At 45.3% G+C, this 17,376-nt stretch overlaps 1 protein-coding gene across 1 annotated transcript; it reads left to right on the top strand.

Annotated features, from left to right (window-relative positions):
• The first annotated feature begins 7,893 nt into the window (after positions 1-7,893).
• On the top strand, positions 7,894-15,915 carry LOC118097283 (G protein-activated inward rectifier potassium channel 4-like). The gene is made up of 3 exons (XM_035140018.1): positions 7,894-8,109; positions 9,786-11,034; positions 15,557-15,915. Exons 1-3 carry the CDS (start codon positions 7,894-7,896, stop codon positions 15,913-15,915), a joined length of 1,824 nt encoding a protein of 607 aa, XP_034995909.1.
• Positions 15,916-17,376: the final 1,461 nt, after the last annotated feature.

Raw genomic sequence — 17,376 nt, 5'->3', positions numbered from 1 at the left:
GGAAGCTATACGCCGGCTCCCTCGGCCAATAATGCGAGATGAGCGTGCAACCCCAGAGTCGGTCACGACTGGACCTAATAGTCAGGGGTCCCTTTACCTTTACCTTTTATCCTGGCCTATAACTGGGAGCTGGAGTGCATCAACAACTGGAGGGCACCACGTTGGCCACCCCTGCCATATATCATCATCATCGCCCTTAGGATGGAATTCAATGTAGCGCTAAAAGGAATAAGGTACATTCATGCAATGGGAGAAGACTGCGAGGGGATACCCGAAGGGCTGTCATCGGGAGGATGGAGTAAGCTTGTTTTCTGCTGCTCCAGAGGATTCTCCCAGTACGTTTCCGAGCACAATTCAAAGTGTTGGTGCTGACCTTTAAAGCCCTAAATGGCCTCGGTCCAGTATACCTGAAGGAGCGTCTCCACCCCCATCATTTTGCCCGGACACTGAGGTCCAGCACCGAGGGCCTTCTGGCAGTTCCCTCGTTGCGAGAAGCCAAGTTGCAGGGAACTAGGCAGAGGGCCTTCTCGGTGGTGGCGCCTGCCCTGTGGAACGCCCTCCCAACAGATGTCAAAGAGGAAAACAACTACCAGACTTTTAGAAGACATCTGAAGGCAGCCCTGTTCAGGGAGGCTTTTAATGTTTAATAGATCACTGTGTTTTATTTTTCTGTTGGAAGCCGCCCAGAGTGGCTGGGGAAGCCCAGCCAGATGGGCGGGGTATAAATTATTATTATTATTATTATTATTATTATTATTATTATTATTATTATTCGAACTGAAATAAAGGAGATTCCAGGTAAACATTAGGAATAGCTTTCTGACAGTAAGATCTGTTTGACAGTGGAGTGGATTTCCTCAGAATCAAGTGGACTCTCCTTCACTGGAGGTTTTTAAACAGCGTTTGGATGGTCATCTGTTAGGGATTCTATAGCTGCGATTCCTGCATTGGGCAGATGATCGTTGGTGTCCCTTCCAACACTTCAATGCTATTATTCCTCCCTCTCCTCCCTGTGTTCTGGGTTTCCCCTCAATCCCCCAGTTCAAATTTAGAAGGTGCAGGATGAGAAGGGGAAATTGTAGCATGAGTGGACCTTGTTCCACACAGGAAACAACTTAGCTGAATCCTACCTTTAGCATGTATGCTGTATATTGCTTTTAGAAGAGCATAAGCTGAACACTGGTGAGGCATGTGATGCAGCTGCTTTAAAGGCTACTGCAATCTTAGGCTGTCCTAACACAGTTATAGTGTCCGGCAGGGTTGGATGATATCTGCTTTTCAATATTGTGATACATTACCAGCTAAACATCACACTGATATATCACGATGTCTAAAATATGTAGAGGCATTGGATGATTTAACGTTTTTTCCCATGCTCTAATTTTTGCATAGTGTGTGTGTGCACACACACGAGATTCATGATACGGTACATTACCAGGTCAAAACTTATGAAACCGATATTACAATCTGGATTTCAAACTGGTTTGGGACGATATATCAATCAGCCCTAGTGTCCAGATGACAGTAAGCGAAGGAAGTTCCACTCTATCCTCCACTGCTAATAATAATAATAATAATAATAATAATAATAATAATAATAATAATAATTTATTATTTATACCCCGCCCATCTGGCTGGGTTTCCCCAGCCACTCTGGATCATGTATGGAGAATGTTGAAAGGTCTGGAAACCAAGTCCTGTAAGGGGTGGTTGAGGGAGCTGGGTGTGTTTAGCCTGAAGAGAAGAAGGTTAAGGGGAGGGAGGGCCACATGAGAACATTTTTCAAATATCTAAAGGGCTCTGTGTGATGGAAGATACATTTTCTCCATTGCTGCAGGACTAGAATGAGTGCGTGAGTTTTTATTTGTTTATAAAAGTATTTATATACTGTTCTCTCACAAAACACCAGGATGATGTACATGATTATAGGCAAGCATACAAAAGCAATATAAAGTGATTATCAAAAATACTGGTTAATCAAGGGACACTTTAGACAACTGTCGATGTTAAAAAGCCTTCAAGTCAAAAGGGGAGGTGCCTGCCATATTTCTGCTGGAAGAGTGTTCCCCAGTAACACTAAATGCCAAGTTTCTAGCTGAGGCCAGTTGGGAAGAAAACTAAGAGCACTCCTCTGGTGATCTCAGTGATCAAGTTTTCATTGGACTAGTCATGTTATGTGGATTCCTGATTATCGTCTTCTAAGGCAGCTACTCTATTCTGAACATAAAAATGGAAAGCGTAATGCTGGTGGTCAACAAAAGAAGTTTAAAGACTCTCTCAAGGCAAATCTTTTAATAATGTAGTATAAACGCTGGCAACTGGGAAACACTGGCCTGTGAGCGCTCCAGTTGGAGAACAGCCTTTACCAAAGGCGTCATGGGTTTTGAAGATGCTTGAACTCAGGACGAAAGGGAGAAACGTGCTAAGAGGAAGGCACACTTGGCAAACACTCACCATGATCAACTCCCGCCCGGAAACCTACATCCCCACTATGGAAGGACATGTGGATCGAGATTTGGCCTCCACAGTCGCTTACGAACTCACTGTTAAGGCTGTGTTCATGAAAGACAATCTTACTCGGCTACGAGTGATCGCCAAAGAAGAAGAAGAAGAATGATCTCAGTGATCAAGTTGGGATATAAGGCCTTAAGGTATGCTGGTCCCAGGTTGTCCAGGGCTTTGTATATCAACACAAAAGTCTTGAACCTGGTCCAGTAGCATGTGGGCAGCCAGTGTAGATGAATTAGCAGGGGTGTCTCAAGTGACTAGCCATGTGCTCTCAGCAGATTTATCTGATTTCTGCCCCTGCTGGAGCTTCTGGACCAGGCTCGAGCTTCAGCTAAAATTTAGGAAGGACTTCCTAATGGTAAGAGCTGTTTGATAGGGGAGCAGCCTGCCTTGCGAGAGGGTGGGCTAACCTTGGCTGGAGTTTTTAAAGTTGTGGTTGGCTGGCCTCAGTTGCAAGTTTCCTGCATGGCGAATCCAGTGTAGAGGAGGTTCAAGATGATCAAGAGTCTGGAAGCCAAGTCTTATGAGGAATGGTTGAGAGAGCTGGGTATGTTTAGCCTGGAAAAGAGGCGGCTGAGAGACGATATGATAGCCATCTTCAAATATCTTAAGGGCTGCCACATGGAGGAGGGAGCATGCTTGTTTTCTCCTGCACTGGAGGGTAGGACCTGAACCAATGACAGGGCATTGAACCTTGGGGTCCCTTCTATCTCTACAATTCTATGAAATGCAGATACAGTATGTTTAATAATTGACCCATACAGCCAGTGTCAGATTCTTAAATATCCAATTTTAGATAAGTTGGAGCAGACCCATTTTACAGTTTCAAACACTTGTAGATCTATCATTTTGTTCTTTTTGATGTGTGTTCCTTGATTATATCTTAATGAAAAGCTAGAAAAATAAATTTTCAAACTGTTTCCGTGGAAACTTGACGGTTTCCTGGTAGCTTGTCAGAGGTTTTTCTTTAATGAGAAGATCCATAATTGCAGAGAAGATTCCCAGAAGGATGGGTGGCCTGCCCCAGGCTGCTTTAAGATGTTCTGATCCCCTAAATTACATCAAGTTTAAAAGGGCCTAGAGCAGGCATAGGCAAACTCGGCCCTCCAGATGTTTTGGGACTACAACTCCCATCATCCCTAGCTAACAGGACCAGTGGTCAGGGATGGTGGGAATTGTAGTCTCAAAACATCTGGAGTGCCGAGTTTGCCTATGCCTGCCCTGGAGCATTGCCAAAATAAAAATGAAAGGTGTCTTATTCTAACAGAAACAATAAACTTTTCTATTTGCACGTATACCAGTACATAGGCAAGGATGCAACTAAAAGCTAACCATCAAACTAAAACATATATCTTGCAATAAGCCTACAGTGGTATCTTGGTTTTCAAATGTCTTGGGAGTCAAACGTTTTGGCTCCCGAACGATCAAAAACCGGAAGTGATTATTCCAGTTTTCGAACGTTCTTTGGAACCCGAACATCTGATGTGACTTACGCGGCTTCCGATTGGCTGCAGGAGCTTCCTGCAGCCAACTGGAAGCCGCACCTTGGTTCCTGAACGCTTTGGAAGTTGAACGGACTTCCGGAACGGATTCCGTTCGACTTCCAAGGTACGTCTGTGTTTGCATATGAAATACCTTTAAATTTAGTAATTTGTTTGTATTTAGAGGCCCTGCATAACCCGAGGTTCCAAACTGTAGTTTATTTAGCCTCTAAATACAAACAAATTATGCATAAATCCAGCATCGGGAGAACCCCAGTTGCTCAGAGGCTGCAAAGCCAATGGCAAGGCATAAATTTGGACTGGGAACCTTTCCTGTCTGAAACCTTTGAGATCTGCTGCCACTCAGGGCAAAGGCAATGCTAAGCAAGTTACACCATTGGCCTAACTCAGCACAAGGAAGCTTCCCATGCCTTTAATGAAGGCTTCCCTCCCAATGCAGTTAGAAAGAGCGCCAGCAGGGTTTTCATCAGGATTAGTGTGGAGTAGCCCTCTCTTTTCCCGAGGTCCTGCTGCAATCCCGCTACCTCCATCTGTGAAATATGGGAGGCTTTAATAATCCAAATGTAACAATCTAGGATTAGGAAACCTCAGAGCATTTAGGTAGGGGTGGGTGAATCTGTGACTCCCCGTTTCTCAAATTCAATTCCTCACATTCTAACATCAATTTGTGGGTTGGTGTTTTTTAATCCTCTTGAAAATTCACCAGCCTTTTAGTGCAAATTTCTCCTAATATACACAGTTTTGTAAAGTAATTTCCCCTAATATTTTCCCTCATAAATGCCCTTTTAGGCACACTTTAGTGCACACAATTTTTTATGCATTGCAAAATTCAGAGCAAAAGATAGCTGTGTTATTGTTCCAAATTGTTTTGGAAAGTGTGAATTAAGGAAATTCACTTTTTAATGCAAACTGAATCTGATTCCCCACTCCCCTATCTTTAAGAAATTGTCTGTTTGGATAGGCAAGGTGTTTGGGGGACTGATATATCTCTTGCTTTGAGGACAGAGTTGCTTTGGTGCCAGCTCACAAACAGGGCAGTCCAGATAACCTTTTGAAATGACCTTTGCCAGACTCTAATAGGATCTGGTGCTTAAGAGGACCTCAGCCTAAATCAGGTGTATTCTGAGCAAAGGCGGGTAAAAATGGAAAGCTTGCATATTTCTCCTGCGGATTCGCTTGGGAGGAACCCCTTCCTGACCCAGGAAACCAGTTCAACTTTCGTAATCATGTTGTAACTGGGAATCTCCTCTGTGCAGCTTACATAATGCTCTGAAGAATGAGGTTTTGAACTGGTCTGGGTATGGAAGGTTGTCTGAGAGAATCTCACGAGAGCTAATAATAATAATAATAATAATAATAATAATAATAATAATAATAATAATTTCTTATTTATAGCCCGCCCATCCAGCTGGATTTCCTCAGACACTCTGGGTGGCTCCCAACAGATTAAAAACAGAATAAAACATCAAATATTAAAAACAGGGCTGCCTTTTGATATCATCTAAAAGTCAGATAGTTGTTCCATGACATCTGATGGGAGGGAATTCCACAGGGCAGGCGCCACCACCAAGAAGGCCCTCTGCCTGGTTCCCTGTAACCTTGCTTCTCACAGTGAGGGAACCACCAGAAGACCCTCGGAACTGGACCTCAGTGTCTGGGCAGAACAGTGGGGGTGGAGACACTCCTTCGGGTATATTGGGCCAAGGCCATTTAGAACCTCAAGGGATACAAGACACAGGTGGATAGATTGTCCCTCACAGGTACGGTAAAAGGTAAAGTACCCCTGGATGGTTAAGTCCAGTCAAAGGCAACTGGGGGGTTGTGGCACTCATCTCACTTTCAGGCCAAGGGAGCCGGCATATGTCCACAGACAGCTTTCTGAGTCATCTGGCCAGCATAACTAAACCGCTTCTGGCACAATGGGACACCGTGATGGAAGCCAGAGTGCATGGAAACACCGTTCACCTTCCCACCACAGTGGTACCTATTAATCTACTTGCACTGGTGTGCTTTCAAACTCGTAATTTGGCAGGAGCTGGGACAGAGCAATGGGAGCTCACCATAGTCACACAGATTTGAACCGCCGATCGGTGGGCCCAAGAGACTCAGTAGTTTAGACCGCAGCGCCACCTGCACCACCCATAGGAATGAACATAGGGAGCTGCTTTATACTGAGTCAGATCATGGGTCTACCACCTAGCTCAGTACTGTCCAGTATCAGTGGCTGTCCAGGGTTTTAGATGGGGGACATTCCCAACACTCTCTGCTGATGCTGACAATTAAACATTGTACCTTTTGCATGCAAAACCAGTGCTCTTCCACTGAGCTGTGACCCCTCCCTATTGGTGAGGTAGGAGAGTTGAAAAGGATGTCAATATATTTCACATCTGGCAACCAATAATAATAATAATATTAATAATTTATTATTAATACCCCGCCCATCTGGCCGGGTTCCCCCAGCCACTCTGGGCGGCTTCCAACAAAACATTAAAATACAGAAATCAAACATTAAAAGCTTCCCTAAACAGGGCTGCCTTGAGATGCCTTCTAAAGGTCTGGTAGTTGTTGTTCTCTTTGACCTCTAGTGGGAGGGCATTCCACAGGGTGGGTGCCACTACAGAGAAGGCCCTTTGCCTGGTTCCCTGTAACTTGGCTTCTCGTAGCGAGGGAACCGCCAGAAGACCCTCGGCGCTGGACCTCAGTGTCTGGGCAGAACAATGGGGGTGGAGACGCTCCTTCAGGTATACTGGACCAAGGCTGTTTAGGGCTTTAAAGGTCAGCACCAACACTTTGAATTGTGCTCGGAAACGTACTGGGAGCCAATGCGCCGCCCCTTTGGTTTCAAATAGTACATGTGCAGACGAGTCTAAAAAACCCAGGACACAGATTTTCATGGCCCTCTAGCAGCTCATTTACCAGAAATAATTTATTTAGCGTTAACTCTGGAAGTGTGCACTTGATTTTGAGCAAACTAAACTTCCTGGTGCATATTTTGCTCTAGGAGGCTTAGTTTGGTCAGAATCAAATATACATTTCCAGAGTTAACATTTTGTGTCCCAGACTTTTTAGATTTGTCTACCCAGGTGCTATCTAAACCAAAAGGGCACATAGGTTGCAGATGTTAATTCTTTTTCCCGCTCTCCTACCCCACTTTATACATGAAATGATTTTGAGAGAGATTATCTAGGGATTTCCTCTGCTCTTTCTTTCTTTCTTTCTCTCTCTCTTTTTAAAATTTTTATTGATTGATACTTATTCAAAGATATACAGAATTACATACCCATTACAAAGTATATTTTTATAATATACTAAAACAGCTACTTCATCTAAAATTGGAAATTTCTTATGAACTTTTGCTGCGAAAGAGAAAATGAGCTTGTAATATCTGGATTTGACGATCAAAAAAATACTGGTTTATAGAAGATAGAATGGTTAGACCTTAAAGAATACCAAATGTAGCTGCTGAGAGCGGGAAGTTTTTTTATTTTACTCTATCTTTCTTTGGTTTTCTTTCTTTTCCCTTTCTCTTGTTTTCTCCTCTAGATTTCTCCTTTTATTTGAGTTACAGGTAGGTAGCCATGTTGGTCTGCCGTTGTCGAAACAAAATTAAAAAAAATTCCTTCCAGTAGCACCTTCGATACCAACTAAGTTTGTCATTGGTATGAGCTTTCATGTGCATGCAGGTATCTGAAGAAGTGTGCATGCACACGAAAGCTCATACCAATGACAAACTTAGTTGGTCTCTAAGGTGCTACTGGAAGGAATTTTTTCCTTTTATTTTCTTCCTTCTGACTTTGCTCTCTCTTTTTTTCTATGGAAGGATCCTTCACCGGAGGAAGCGTAAGGCCCTGGGTTAGGCCCCCACCTTGGCCTGAAACAAATGATGGTTTTGCCCCTGGCTAGCAGCAACATGGAGCTGCAGCCAGACAATGGGCTCTATGTCCGCAACAACACTGGCGACTGGAGGCTGAAGTCTGAAGAGCCGCGAAGCCGCAGAAACTCCATCCCCCCAGCGAAGGCTCCAATTGCCAAGCACATGTTGGCTTACCTGCCTCGGCCCCCCACAGAAACAAGCCAATATGGGACCTTTCCTCAGAAGGTACGTGGGTGGGGGACCCATAGCTCCCTTGTTGGTTGAAACACTCTGGGAATCGCACCTCTCCAAGGGAAGCAGAGGGTCTCCTCACAACTCTCCCTTAACAAACTACAGTTTCCAGAATTCTTCAGGGGGAAGCTTGCTTGTGTATATTCAATTTACGATGGGGTGGAAGGTTCGCACGCTGTGAAGGACTTGCTCACAAATTTATTGACAGCTGCATGAATCATGATAGCTAGGAAGTGGAAGGGGCAAGCAGAACATAAAATGGAAGAATGGTATAAAGAGGTGTGGGATATAGCTATGAATGATAAATTAGCATGTGCCATTAAGGTAAGATGGGGAATATGCAGGAGAAATTATTTTGAGGAGATATGGGGGGTGTTTGTAGAATTTGTACTGTTAAAACGGAAAGGGGTAAAACCATCGCAAGATGTGTTGGAATTTTGTGAGAATGGAATGATCTCAGTGGTGGGGTGCACATTGTTATTCTTATTTATTTATGATTATTACTTTGTCAAAAAAAAATTTGTTTAAGGATGTGGGCATGTGGGCCCTGGAGGGTTGGCTGGGGACAGGAGAATACAGGCCCCTGACTTTAAAAGGTGGGCCACCCCTGAGTTCAACAATAAATGCTTGACTTGACTACTGCTTCCTTCTCTTAAGTTTGAGTGAATTGTCTTACCTTGAACAAAACTTGGATAGAGCAATTCCATCTGAACATCAGAGATGTGCTGTCTCTGATGTCCTTTTGGCACTTATTGAAGATCTTCCTCTCCAACAAGCCTTTTCAGATTCCCCCCCCCCCAGTCTAAATCTATATAGGAATTGTTTTTAAGATGCTCAGGGCCATCTTAAGCACCTCTGGCGCCCTGGCGCCATGGTGCGACGGATCCCTCTGGCACCCCCTGCCCCGTTTCCCAGCGCGGGAGGCGGGCAGGCGCAGCTGCGCGGCGGAACAGCCGGCGGGCGCAACTGCGCAGCGCCCCCTGGCGGGCCGGTGCCGTGGCACCCTGCACCACCCAGCCTGGCCGTAGGGGCGGCCCTGAAGATGCTTTATCTCGTGATGTTTGCCATCCTGGGATACAAATTTAATAAATGAAGAAATAAATAAATGGTGGGACAGATCCTGCTGCCCTGGCAACCAGTTTGGCAATTTCTAGCAGGGATTTCCGAATGCTTGCAGGGGTTTTTTTCCAGCAGGAAACTCAGTTCCAGCACATCTCTGGTAGGCGCCATTGCCATTATAAGAGAACAAGGGAGGCGTTCATGGTGAGTTCCAGCACCTCTATTTCTAGAAAAGTAGCAATATGAGAAATACATCCTTGCCAAACAAAATACTGTTAGGGGGAGGGCTGCAGCTCAATGGTAGAGCATGTGCTTTGCCAGCAGAGCATCCCAAGTTTGTTCTTCAGGTACGACTGGGAATGTCCTCTGCCTGAAACCCTAGAAATCCACTGCCAGCCATTGTTGGCAATGCTGAGCTAGATGGACCAAGGGACAAACTTGATATAAGACATCTTCCAAGTTTTTATCCTTATCTTGCATTTTTTTTGTCCTTCAGCTTGAAATATGGGGTTGTGCTTCAGTGAAGAGCTTCTATGATCAGGCCTTAACTAACGACTCAATATTTTGGAAGACAAAGATGGAGAGCTTAATAAGTTTGCTTTCTTTTCCAGCCTGAAATGATAGCTGTTTCAATGGGTCCTATAGACAGGAGCCACCAGCAAACGGAAACTGCAGCCACCAAGAAAAGTGCCCTGACATGCAACTACGTGTCGGTACCCTGCAGCTCAAACATCCCCAATGACAGGACAGTCCTTCTCCAGCGGAGGTTCAGCACCGCAGAGCAGGTTGTGCCTACCAAGCATCGTCCCAGAGTCTCAATCGATACAGATGAATTGCCCAGATACCACCGGACCTCCAGAACTGACCCGCCACCACCTTCTCTGTTGCGGGACTTCAATGCCCGGCTTTATCCCCAGCATGCTTTCAGTGCGCCCAACATCATCAACTCGTCGCGGAACAAAACCCCAACCCGTAGCATCATTTCCGTGCCGTCCTCGGACAAAGGGCAGAGCCGGCGCTGTAAACTCATAGACGATGATCGGCAGTTTGGCTGGGGTAACAAGCAGCAGCGGCAGCGCTACGTCACCAAGGTGGGTAAGTGCCAGGTGAACCTGGGCAACATTCAGGAAAAGAAGAGGTTCCTCTCAGACATCTTTACCACCATTGTGGATCTCAAGTACCGCTGGTTCCTCTTTGTCTTCAGCATGTGTTACATCATCACCTGGGTGGTCTTTGGCATCATATATTACTTTGATGCCTGGGTCCGAGATGATGTCAACCACATAGGTGACCCCGAGTGGAAGGCTTGCATCGAGAACATTGATAACTTCATCTCTGCCTTACTGTTCTCTGTAGAAAGCCAGCGGACAATTGGCTACGGATCTCGGATTGTGACGGCCAATTGCTCAGAGGGGGTCATCTTGCTAATGGCCCAGTCCATCATTGGTTCTATGATAGATGCCCTCATGGTGGGCTGCATGTTTGTCAAGATCTCCAGACCCAAGAAGCGTGCCCAGACCTTAATATTCAGCAAGAAGTGTGTCATCTCCCACCGGGATGAGAAGCTTTGCCTCATGTTCCGCATCGGAGATCTCCGGGACAGTCACATGGTAGATGCAAAGATAAGAGCCAAGCTAATCAAGTCCAGGCAAACAAAGGAGGGGGAGTTCATCCCACTGGAGCAGTCAGAACTGAACCTGGGTTATGACACAGGGGAGGACCGACTGTTCCTGGTGGAGCCACAGATAATTTGTCATGTCATCAATGAGGTCAGCCCCTTCTGGGAGATGTCTGCGGACACATTGAAGAAGGAGCAGTTTGAAATCATCATCATCCTTGAAGGCATTGTGGAAGCCACAGGTGGGTGCACTGTAGAGTAGAACATCAAAGCAGGGGACACATTCTGGAGACCTGTTTGGGTTAAAAAGGAACGTTTTTTGCCTGGCACCCAAAGGTGTATAATGAAGGTGCCAGACGAACTTCCCTGGGGAGAGCATTCCACAGACAGGGAGCCACTGCAGAGAAGGCCTGTTCTTGAGCTGCCACCCTCCAAAACTTTTGAGGGGACATGCAAAAGAGGGCCTCAGAAGATGATCTCAGGGTCTGGGTAGGTTTATGTGTCATCTTTCAGTTAGGAAAAAAAATCTGGGTCATTTACAATATAACATACAATAATTAAAACCATCTCAGTCAAAATTCGTCAAAGATTAAAAATCTGGTAGTTATTTTTTTTAAAGACATTTAACCTGATACCTCTAGGCAATCAGTACTGGTGCCGGGCAAGCATTTCCAGGAAGAGGATTCCATAAATAGAGCACCGCAAATGAAAAGGGCCTCTCCTCCTCAGTCTCCAGCCAATTTAAGTCATAAGGCTGGCATTTCCAGAGGAGCGATTCAGAAGAAATTCAGTCTTTGGACAGGATGATGTGGGTGTACGTCTTCTTTCAAGTCCCCGAGTACGACAACATGGAGGAATTTAAATGTGAGCAACACCACTTTGTGCTCAAGTCACCAAGCTGAGAGACATAATCAGAGTAGTTTATAAGCAATTCAAGAACAAAGGAATTGCTGTTAAACAAAAGTAACATTTATTTGCAGGTGGGGGGAACATATATTAAATTAGGATTGCCATATTTCAAAAAGTGAAAATCTGGACACAGTACCTACATCTACAGTACCTACATCTTGCTTCTCAAACTTAATCCATTCCGGGGGTCTGTTTGATTACTGAAACCATTTGAAAACCAAGGCGCGGCTTCCAATTAGCTGCAGGAGCTTCCTCCACTCAAGCAGAAGCTGCATTGGACTTTTGGCTTCCAAAAAACATTCGCAAACCGGAACACTTACTTCTGGGTTTGCGGCGTTTGGGAGCTGATTTGTTCGGGAGCCAAGCCACCCGAGAACCAAGGTACCACTGTATTTTTAAGGAAATTAGCCAAAACAATCAACATTTCTGATATGAGCAATATGCCCAGATTTTCCTGGACATTTTGACTGATTTCTGAAAATTCTGGATGCTATTTTCAGCATCCAAATCCTGGACATATCCGAATGTATGGCAGCCCTAATTAAATGCACACAGAATAAACATCACAGGGACAAATCAAATCAAATCAAAACATAATTATTTGCAATGCAGGCTGGCTGTGTCCTGTGCCATCTGGTGGTCATTCCTCTATCTTGTCATTTCCAGAGGGCCTGATTATTAAGCACTCAACATGATTTGTTTGCACAAAGTTTGTGGGGAGGTTAGATGACATCAACCACTTATTGAGCATTCATTCTGATTTGTTCGTGGGAAGGTTATAAAGTCCTCCATCAAGCAAGTGCATTCCCCAAAGATCACAAAATGTCTGCTGGGACAGGGGAAGTGAGTTTGTTGTGCAAGAGCTCCAGAACTACTTCAATTGCAATTTGCTGAATTTGCTGGTCTGTGACTGAATCCCACCTCAAAATAGCAAAATCCTGGAAGTTCCTTTTCTCACATACTTGCAAAATTGTTGAAAGAGGGAGCAGTAGCTTGGACAATTTTTTTTTATATATTAAAAAGTATTATTTAATTCCCTGCTTAAAAAACAAATGGGGGTGAGCTCCCGTTGCTCGGTCCCAGCTCCTCCCAACCTAGCAGTTCAAAAGCACGCCAAAAAGTGCAAGTAGATAAATAGGTACCGCTCCGGCAGGAAGGTAAACGGCATTTCCATGCACTGCTCTGGTTTCGGTGTTCAATTGCGCCAGAAGCGGCTTAGTCATGCTGGCCACATGACCCGGGAAAACTGTCTGTGGACAAACGCTGGCTCCCTTGGCCTATAAAGCAAGATGAGTGCCACAACCCCAGAGTCATCTGCAACTGGACTTAACTGTCAGGGGTCCTTTACCTTTACCTTTAAAAAACCAAACAAAAAGCCACCAACATGAACAACTAAAAGCATCTAACGGGGGTTAAAAGTAACAACTTGATTCCACATAGAAGAGCTTATTAAACAGCTGCCCATGTTCCAGCAAAAGCTCTTTTCATATCATCTCCTCTTCAAGCCTGCCTGAAGTGTCTTCACCTGTTTCCTGCTGGAATTTAAGAGTTTGGAGTCTGGTAGGTCTTCTTGCTAGGCAGGGAATACCACAACTTGGGCAGCATGGCTGATAAATGGGGCTGCTTTCTCAGGCCAGCACCTGAGCCCCAAAATCCCTTGCTTGGGCGCTCAAATTCTGTTAACGTATATTGGCCCTTGAAGTCAGAACATGAACTGCGACAGTTTTGTGAATTTTGTACACTAGCTTATGTACCATGCATTTAAAGCACACTGCTTCCCCCAAGGAATTCTGGTTACCGTGTGTAGAAAGTTAGAGGCTAAAATTGGGGAGAGTTGGGGTGGGACTGGCCCCCTACCTTTCTCCCCCAATAATACGTTCACAGAATAAGGTCAGATAATTCAATCAGTAACAGAAATGGGAGCAGAAATTGCCACTATTTGCATATTTGACCAACGTGAGGAAGGGAAAGCACGCAAATATGAGCAGTATTCACTACTGTGATTTTTTTTTTTAGTCTATGAATGTTACACAAATTTGTTGTTTTCTGAATAGTTTTTGGCCAGGGGTCCCCAAACTACGGCCTGGGGGCTGGATGCGGCCCAATTGGACTCCCAATCCGGCCCGCGACGACCCCCGCCGCTTGCCGCCGCCGCCCGCTCTTACCACTTAGCCTCTTTTCAAAAAGCAAATTGGAGGTCAAAACAAGTAGAAGTGAGTGAAGTGATCACAGCTGAGAGGCAGAGCAGATGCTTTGCCTGCAGAAAGCCCCAGTTTCAATTCCTGATGTGGCCAGTGAAAAGGATCAGATAATAGATGGGAAGGATTCTCTGCTAGGGATCCTGGAGGACAGGTACCAGTCAGAAAATACTGAACTAGGTGGACCGAAGGCACAGTGGAAGATGTTGTTAGGGCCTCACTCTCTTTGCATGCAGAAGGTCCCGGGTTCAATCCCCAGCATCTCTGGTTAAAGGGGTCAGGTGATGGGAAAGAATCCCCTTCGCCACCACTCGAGACCCTGGACCACCACTGAAAACCAGAATGGGCAAAATGAGCAAAGAGTTTGACCTGGTATAAGGCTACTTCCTATGGAAAAGTCGAATCCAATCCAATATTTATTACAGTCAATAAGCATCATAAAAAAACCAAGATGAGATGCACATTGAACACATCCAGATGGGCGTAACAGAGTAATATTAATAAAGTAAAAAGTAAAAGTAGCACAGAGTGAAACAAAATGGGCATCAACATTTTAAAAGTTGTAGTTGTAACCAGTACTCCCCCCTGGGGGGGGAGTTACTCAAGGGTACACAATACAGGCACCTTTTTTTCTAGAAGAAAAGCACTGCGTGAAACACAAACTTCAAAAAGAGAGAAATGTAGAAATGCCTGAGGTCAGTTCCTGGTGGGTTTTGCTCTCTGCAGCACAGCACTTGATCACCCTGAGAGCGATAGATGGAACAGTATCATCAATGCCTGGGAAGGTCAGGTGTCTTGATTCAGCTCCTTATTTCCTGGGATAAGTTGACCTGTCAACATGGGGCAGCTTGTTAACTTTGGTGTGCTGAGTTCGTGATTGTACAGGAGAGAGGGAGGTCTCATGTTCAATCTCCAAAATCTTGATAGGGCTGGGAGACCTGTTTGAAATTACAGAGGCCCTTTGTCAGTCACTGGATGGACCAATGCTGGATGGACCAATGCCCTGATGAAATAAAAGAGCTGTATCTCACATTCCTAAATGTGGGAAGTTCAAGATACAATCATACCTTGCTTCTCAAACAGCTTAGTTGATGAACAAATCGGCTCCGGAACGCAGAAAACCAGGAAGTAAGTGTTCCTGTTTTCAAACATTTTTTGAAAGCTGAACATCCGACGCTCCTGCAGCCAATCAGAAGCCGTGCCTCGGTTTACGGACTTCCGGAATGGATTAAGTTTGAGAACCAATGTATGACTGTAGTTAGGCACATGTGTCTTACAGAAACAACCCCGAAGTCCTCATTTCATGCAACACTCCAAGTCACAAAGCCAGTTTCAGGTTTCTGGGGGCCCTTGTTGCCCTCCTTTTTCTACTTGAACCACACACTCTCCCTCTTGTTCCCCTTAAAGTAAAACAACTCTTGACCCATATGGCAATCCCTACACAAAAATATGGGGATTGCCAAATTCAGACAATGCCAATGTTTCAATTTCCACTCTTTGCTCCCCACCTTTTTTTCTGCAAACAACGTAACTTAGATGTATAACTTAACCTTTGATGCTATACATGCTTTTCCAGGAGTAAATCCCATTGAACCCAATAGGACTGTATGGTGTCTTCCACATTTCCTACCGCCCACTGACATTCCTTTCCCCCCAGGAATGACGTGTCAAGCCCGGACCTCCTACGTGGAGGACGAGATCCTGTGGGGCCACCGCTTTGAGCCCTGCATGACGTTGGAGAAAGGCGCTTTCCGTGTAGATTACACCCGCTTTGAGAAGACCTTCGAAGTCCAGACGCCAGTGACTAGCGCACGGGAGATGTATGAACAGCGGGAGATGGAAAACCAGGACCAGTCGACTCTCAGCTTGTACTGGGACCATCTGCTGCACCCCTGTCTGTCGGCAGAGCTCAACAACGATGGTCCCAGTGAGGAAGGCCTCTCCAAGCTGGGCTTCTCCAACATCACAGAAGAGGAGAGAAGTACCGAATTCAAAAACCCAGAGGCCAGTGTTTAAGCAACCTCAGGCATTCAGGGCTTCTCTTTCAACCAGCAGGAATCAAGAATAAAGCTGTGCCCTTCAGATTCATAGGAGGGTATCTGCCATTTTTTCCACATCCTGTTGTGGTTGTTGCACTCCCGGGTGGAGCTGTACGGAAAGAAGGCTTGTCCTGTTTCAGCAAATCCTCAAACATGTCCTCTGCCCAGCCATTGTTGACTTCAGGGGCCTCTCTGGGTTTGCCGAGGTAAGATGATGCCCTGAAATAAAATTGCACTACAGGACAGCTCTTGGGGCCGGATCCCTTACAAAGAGCAACTTTGTGTTCCTGAATCAATGTCTGATTGGGGGTTCTGGTTTCTGCAAGCAGAAGTTCAAAGCTGAATCTGTCCCTTTAAAAACAACAACAACCCCAAACCCTTTTGGCTACTTTTATTGGCATAGCTATCGCCGTCAAAGCTGGATAGCTCGCAAGGGTTGACCGAAATCTTTCTTTGCTTCGAGTTTAACCACTTTGGAAAAAGCTTTGCGTTGGGTGTTCTGGGGTCTGTCCAGTTCTCTGGCTCCCCCCTTTTCTATGCCACATGCAGTAGGTGCCTGGGCTGCAGGCAGCACCCCCCCCCCCTGCAGCTCCCTCCAGGCGCAAATGCGAAAGTGTCTCATCTTGTCACAGTGCCATACAGAACTCTTTCTTGGTGGATGTATTGCCCTATCCCTCCCTCCCTCCCTCATTGCTCATGTGCATTTAGCTGGCCCCATTTCTCTCCTTCTTTGCCTAACGGAAGCCTTTAGCTCCTGGACTCACCAGTCTTACGGTCCCTCTTTTGCTGTGGCTGCTGCTAAATGGAAGTATTTTTTTACACAAAGCCACACACCCTTTTCCAACAAGGACACGGGGAGGGGAAATGGGAAAGCGAATAAAGTTTATTCTTTGAACAATGATATATTGTGTGCCTTCATACTTTGCCAGATGAGTGCTGTGAGGCAAATATCAACTGGAGACATGATCTGGAAATGTTGAAAGCATTGCGGGTGTCTGTAGGTGGGACTTTCCCCTGGATATTTAGAGTGAAACGGGGTGGGAGAGGTGAGGAAAAGAAGATAATTTGGGAAGAAGAGCCTGTCCTGCAATAATGATAAAGTTTACATGGGCTGTCTCTGTATCTCTTCATTCAATCTCAATCTCACATTAACTTGTACAGTGAATGCCTTCCTGTCTACAGAGCAGAAGTGGCTATTCCTATGCTAGCATTCCGATGTTGCTGAACTACAGCCCCCATAGTAATTGACCACTGGCCATATTGGGGCTGATGGGAGTGAAAGTCCAGCAACAACTTTCCAGAGAAGAAAGGCAAATTAAATTGTTGGACTATGCCGAAATGGCAAAATTGACCGGAAAGCTCAGGAATCAAGAAGACCAAAACTTTAACAAGGAATGGGGGAGGGGGGGTGTTATAATTTATCTTTGAGACTACTGTA

The sequence above is a fragment of the Zootoca vivipara genome, chromosome 15 (genome assembly GCF_963506605.1).
Source record: "Zootoca vivipara chromosome 15, rZooViv1.1, whole genome shotgun sequence".
Lineage (NCBI taxonomy): Eukaryota > Metazoa > Chordata > Lepidosauria > Squamata > Lacertidae > Zootoca > Zootoca vivipara.
The sequence above is the reverse complement of the archived record's forward strand: the minus strand, read 5'-3'. Positions and strand labels throughout refer to the sequence as shown.

Bases quoted from the DNA above. Each gene is read 5' to 3' on its own strand.
- LOC118097283 (XM_035140018.1), top strand. From the start codon at position 7,894: ATGGTTTTGCCCCTGGCTAGCAGCAACATGGAGCTGCAGCCAGACAAT. The intron at 8,110-9,785 runs GTACGTGGGTGG...TTTCTTTTCCAG, and splicing joins ATGGGACCTTTCCTCAGAAG to CCTGAAATGATAGCTGTTTC. The intron at 11,035-15,556 runs GTGGGTGCACTG...CTTTCCCCCCAG, and splicing joins AGGCATTGTGGAAGCCACAG to GAATGACGTGTCAAGCCCGG.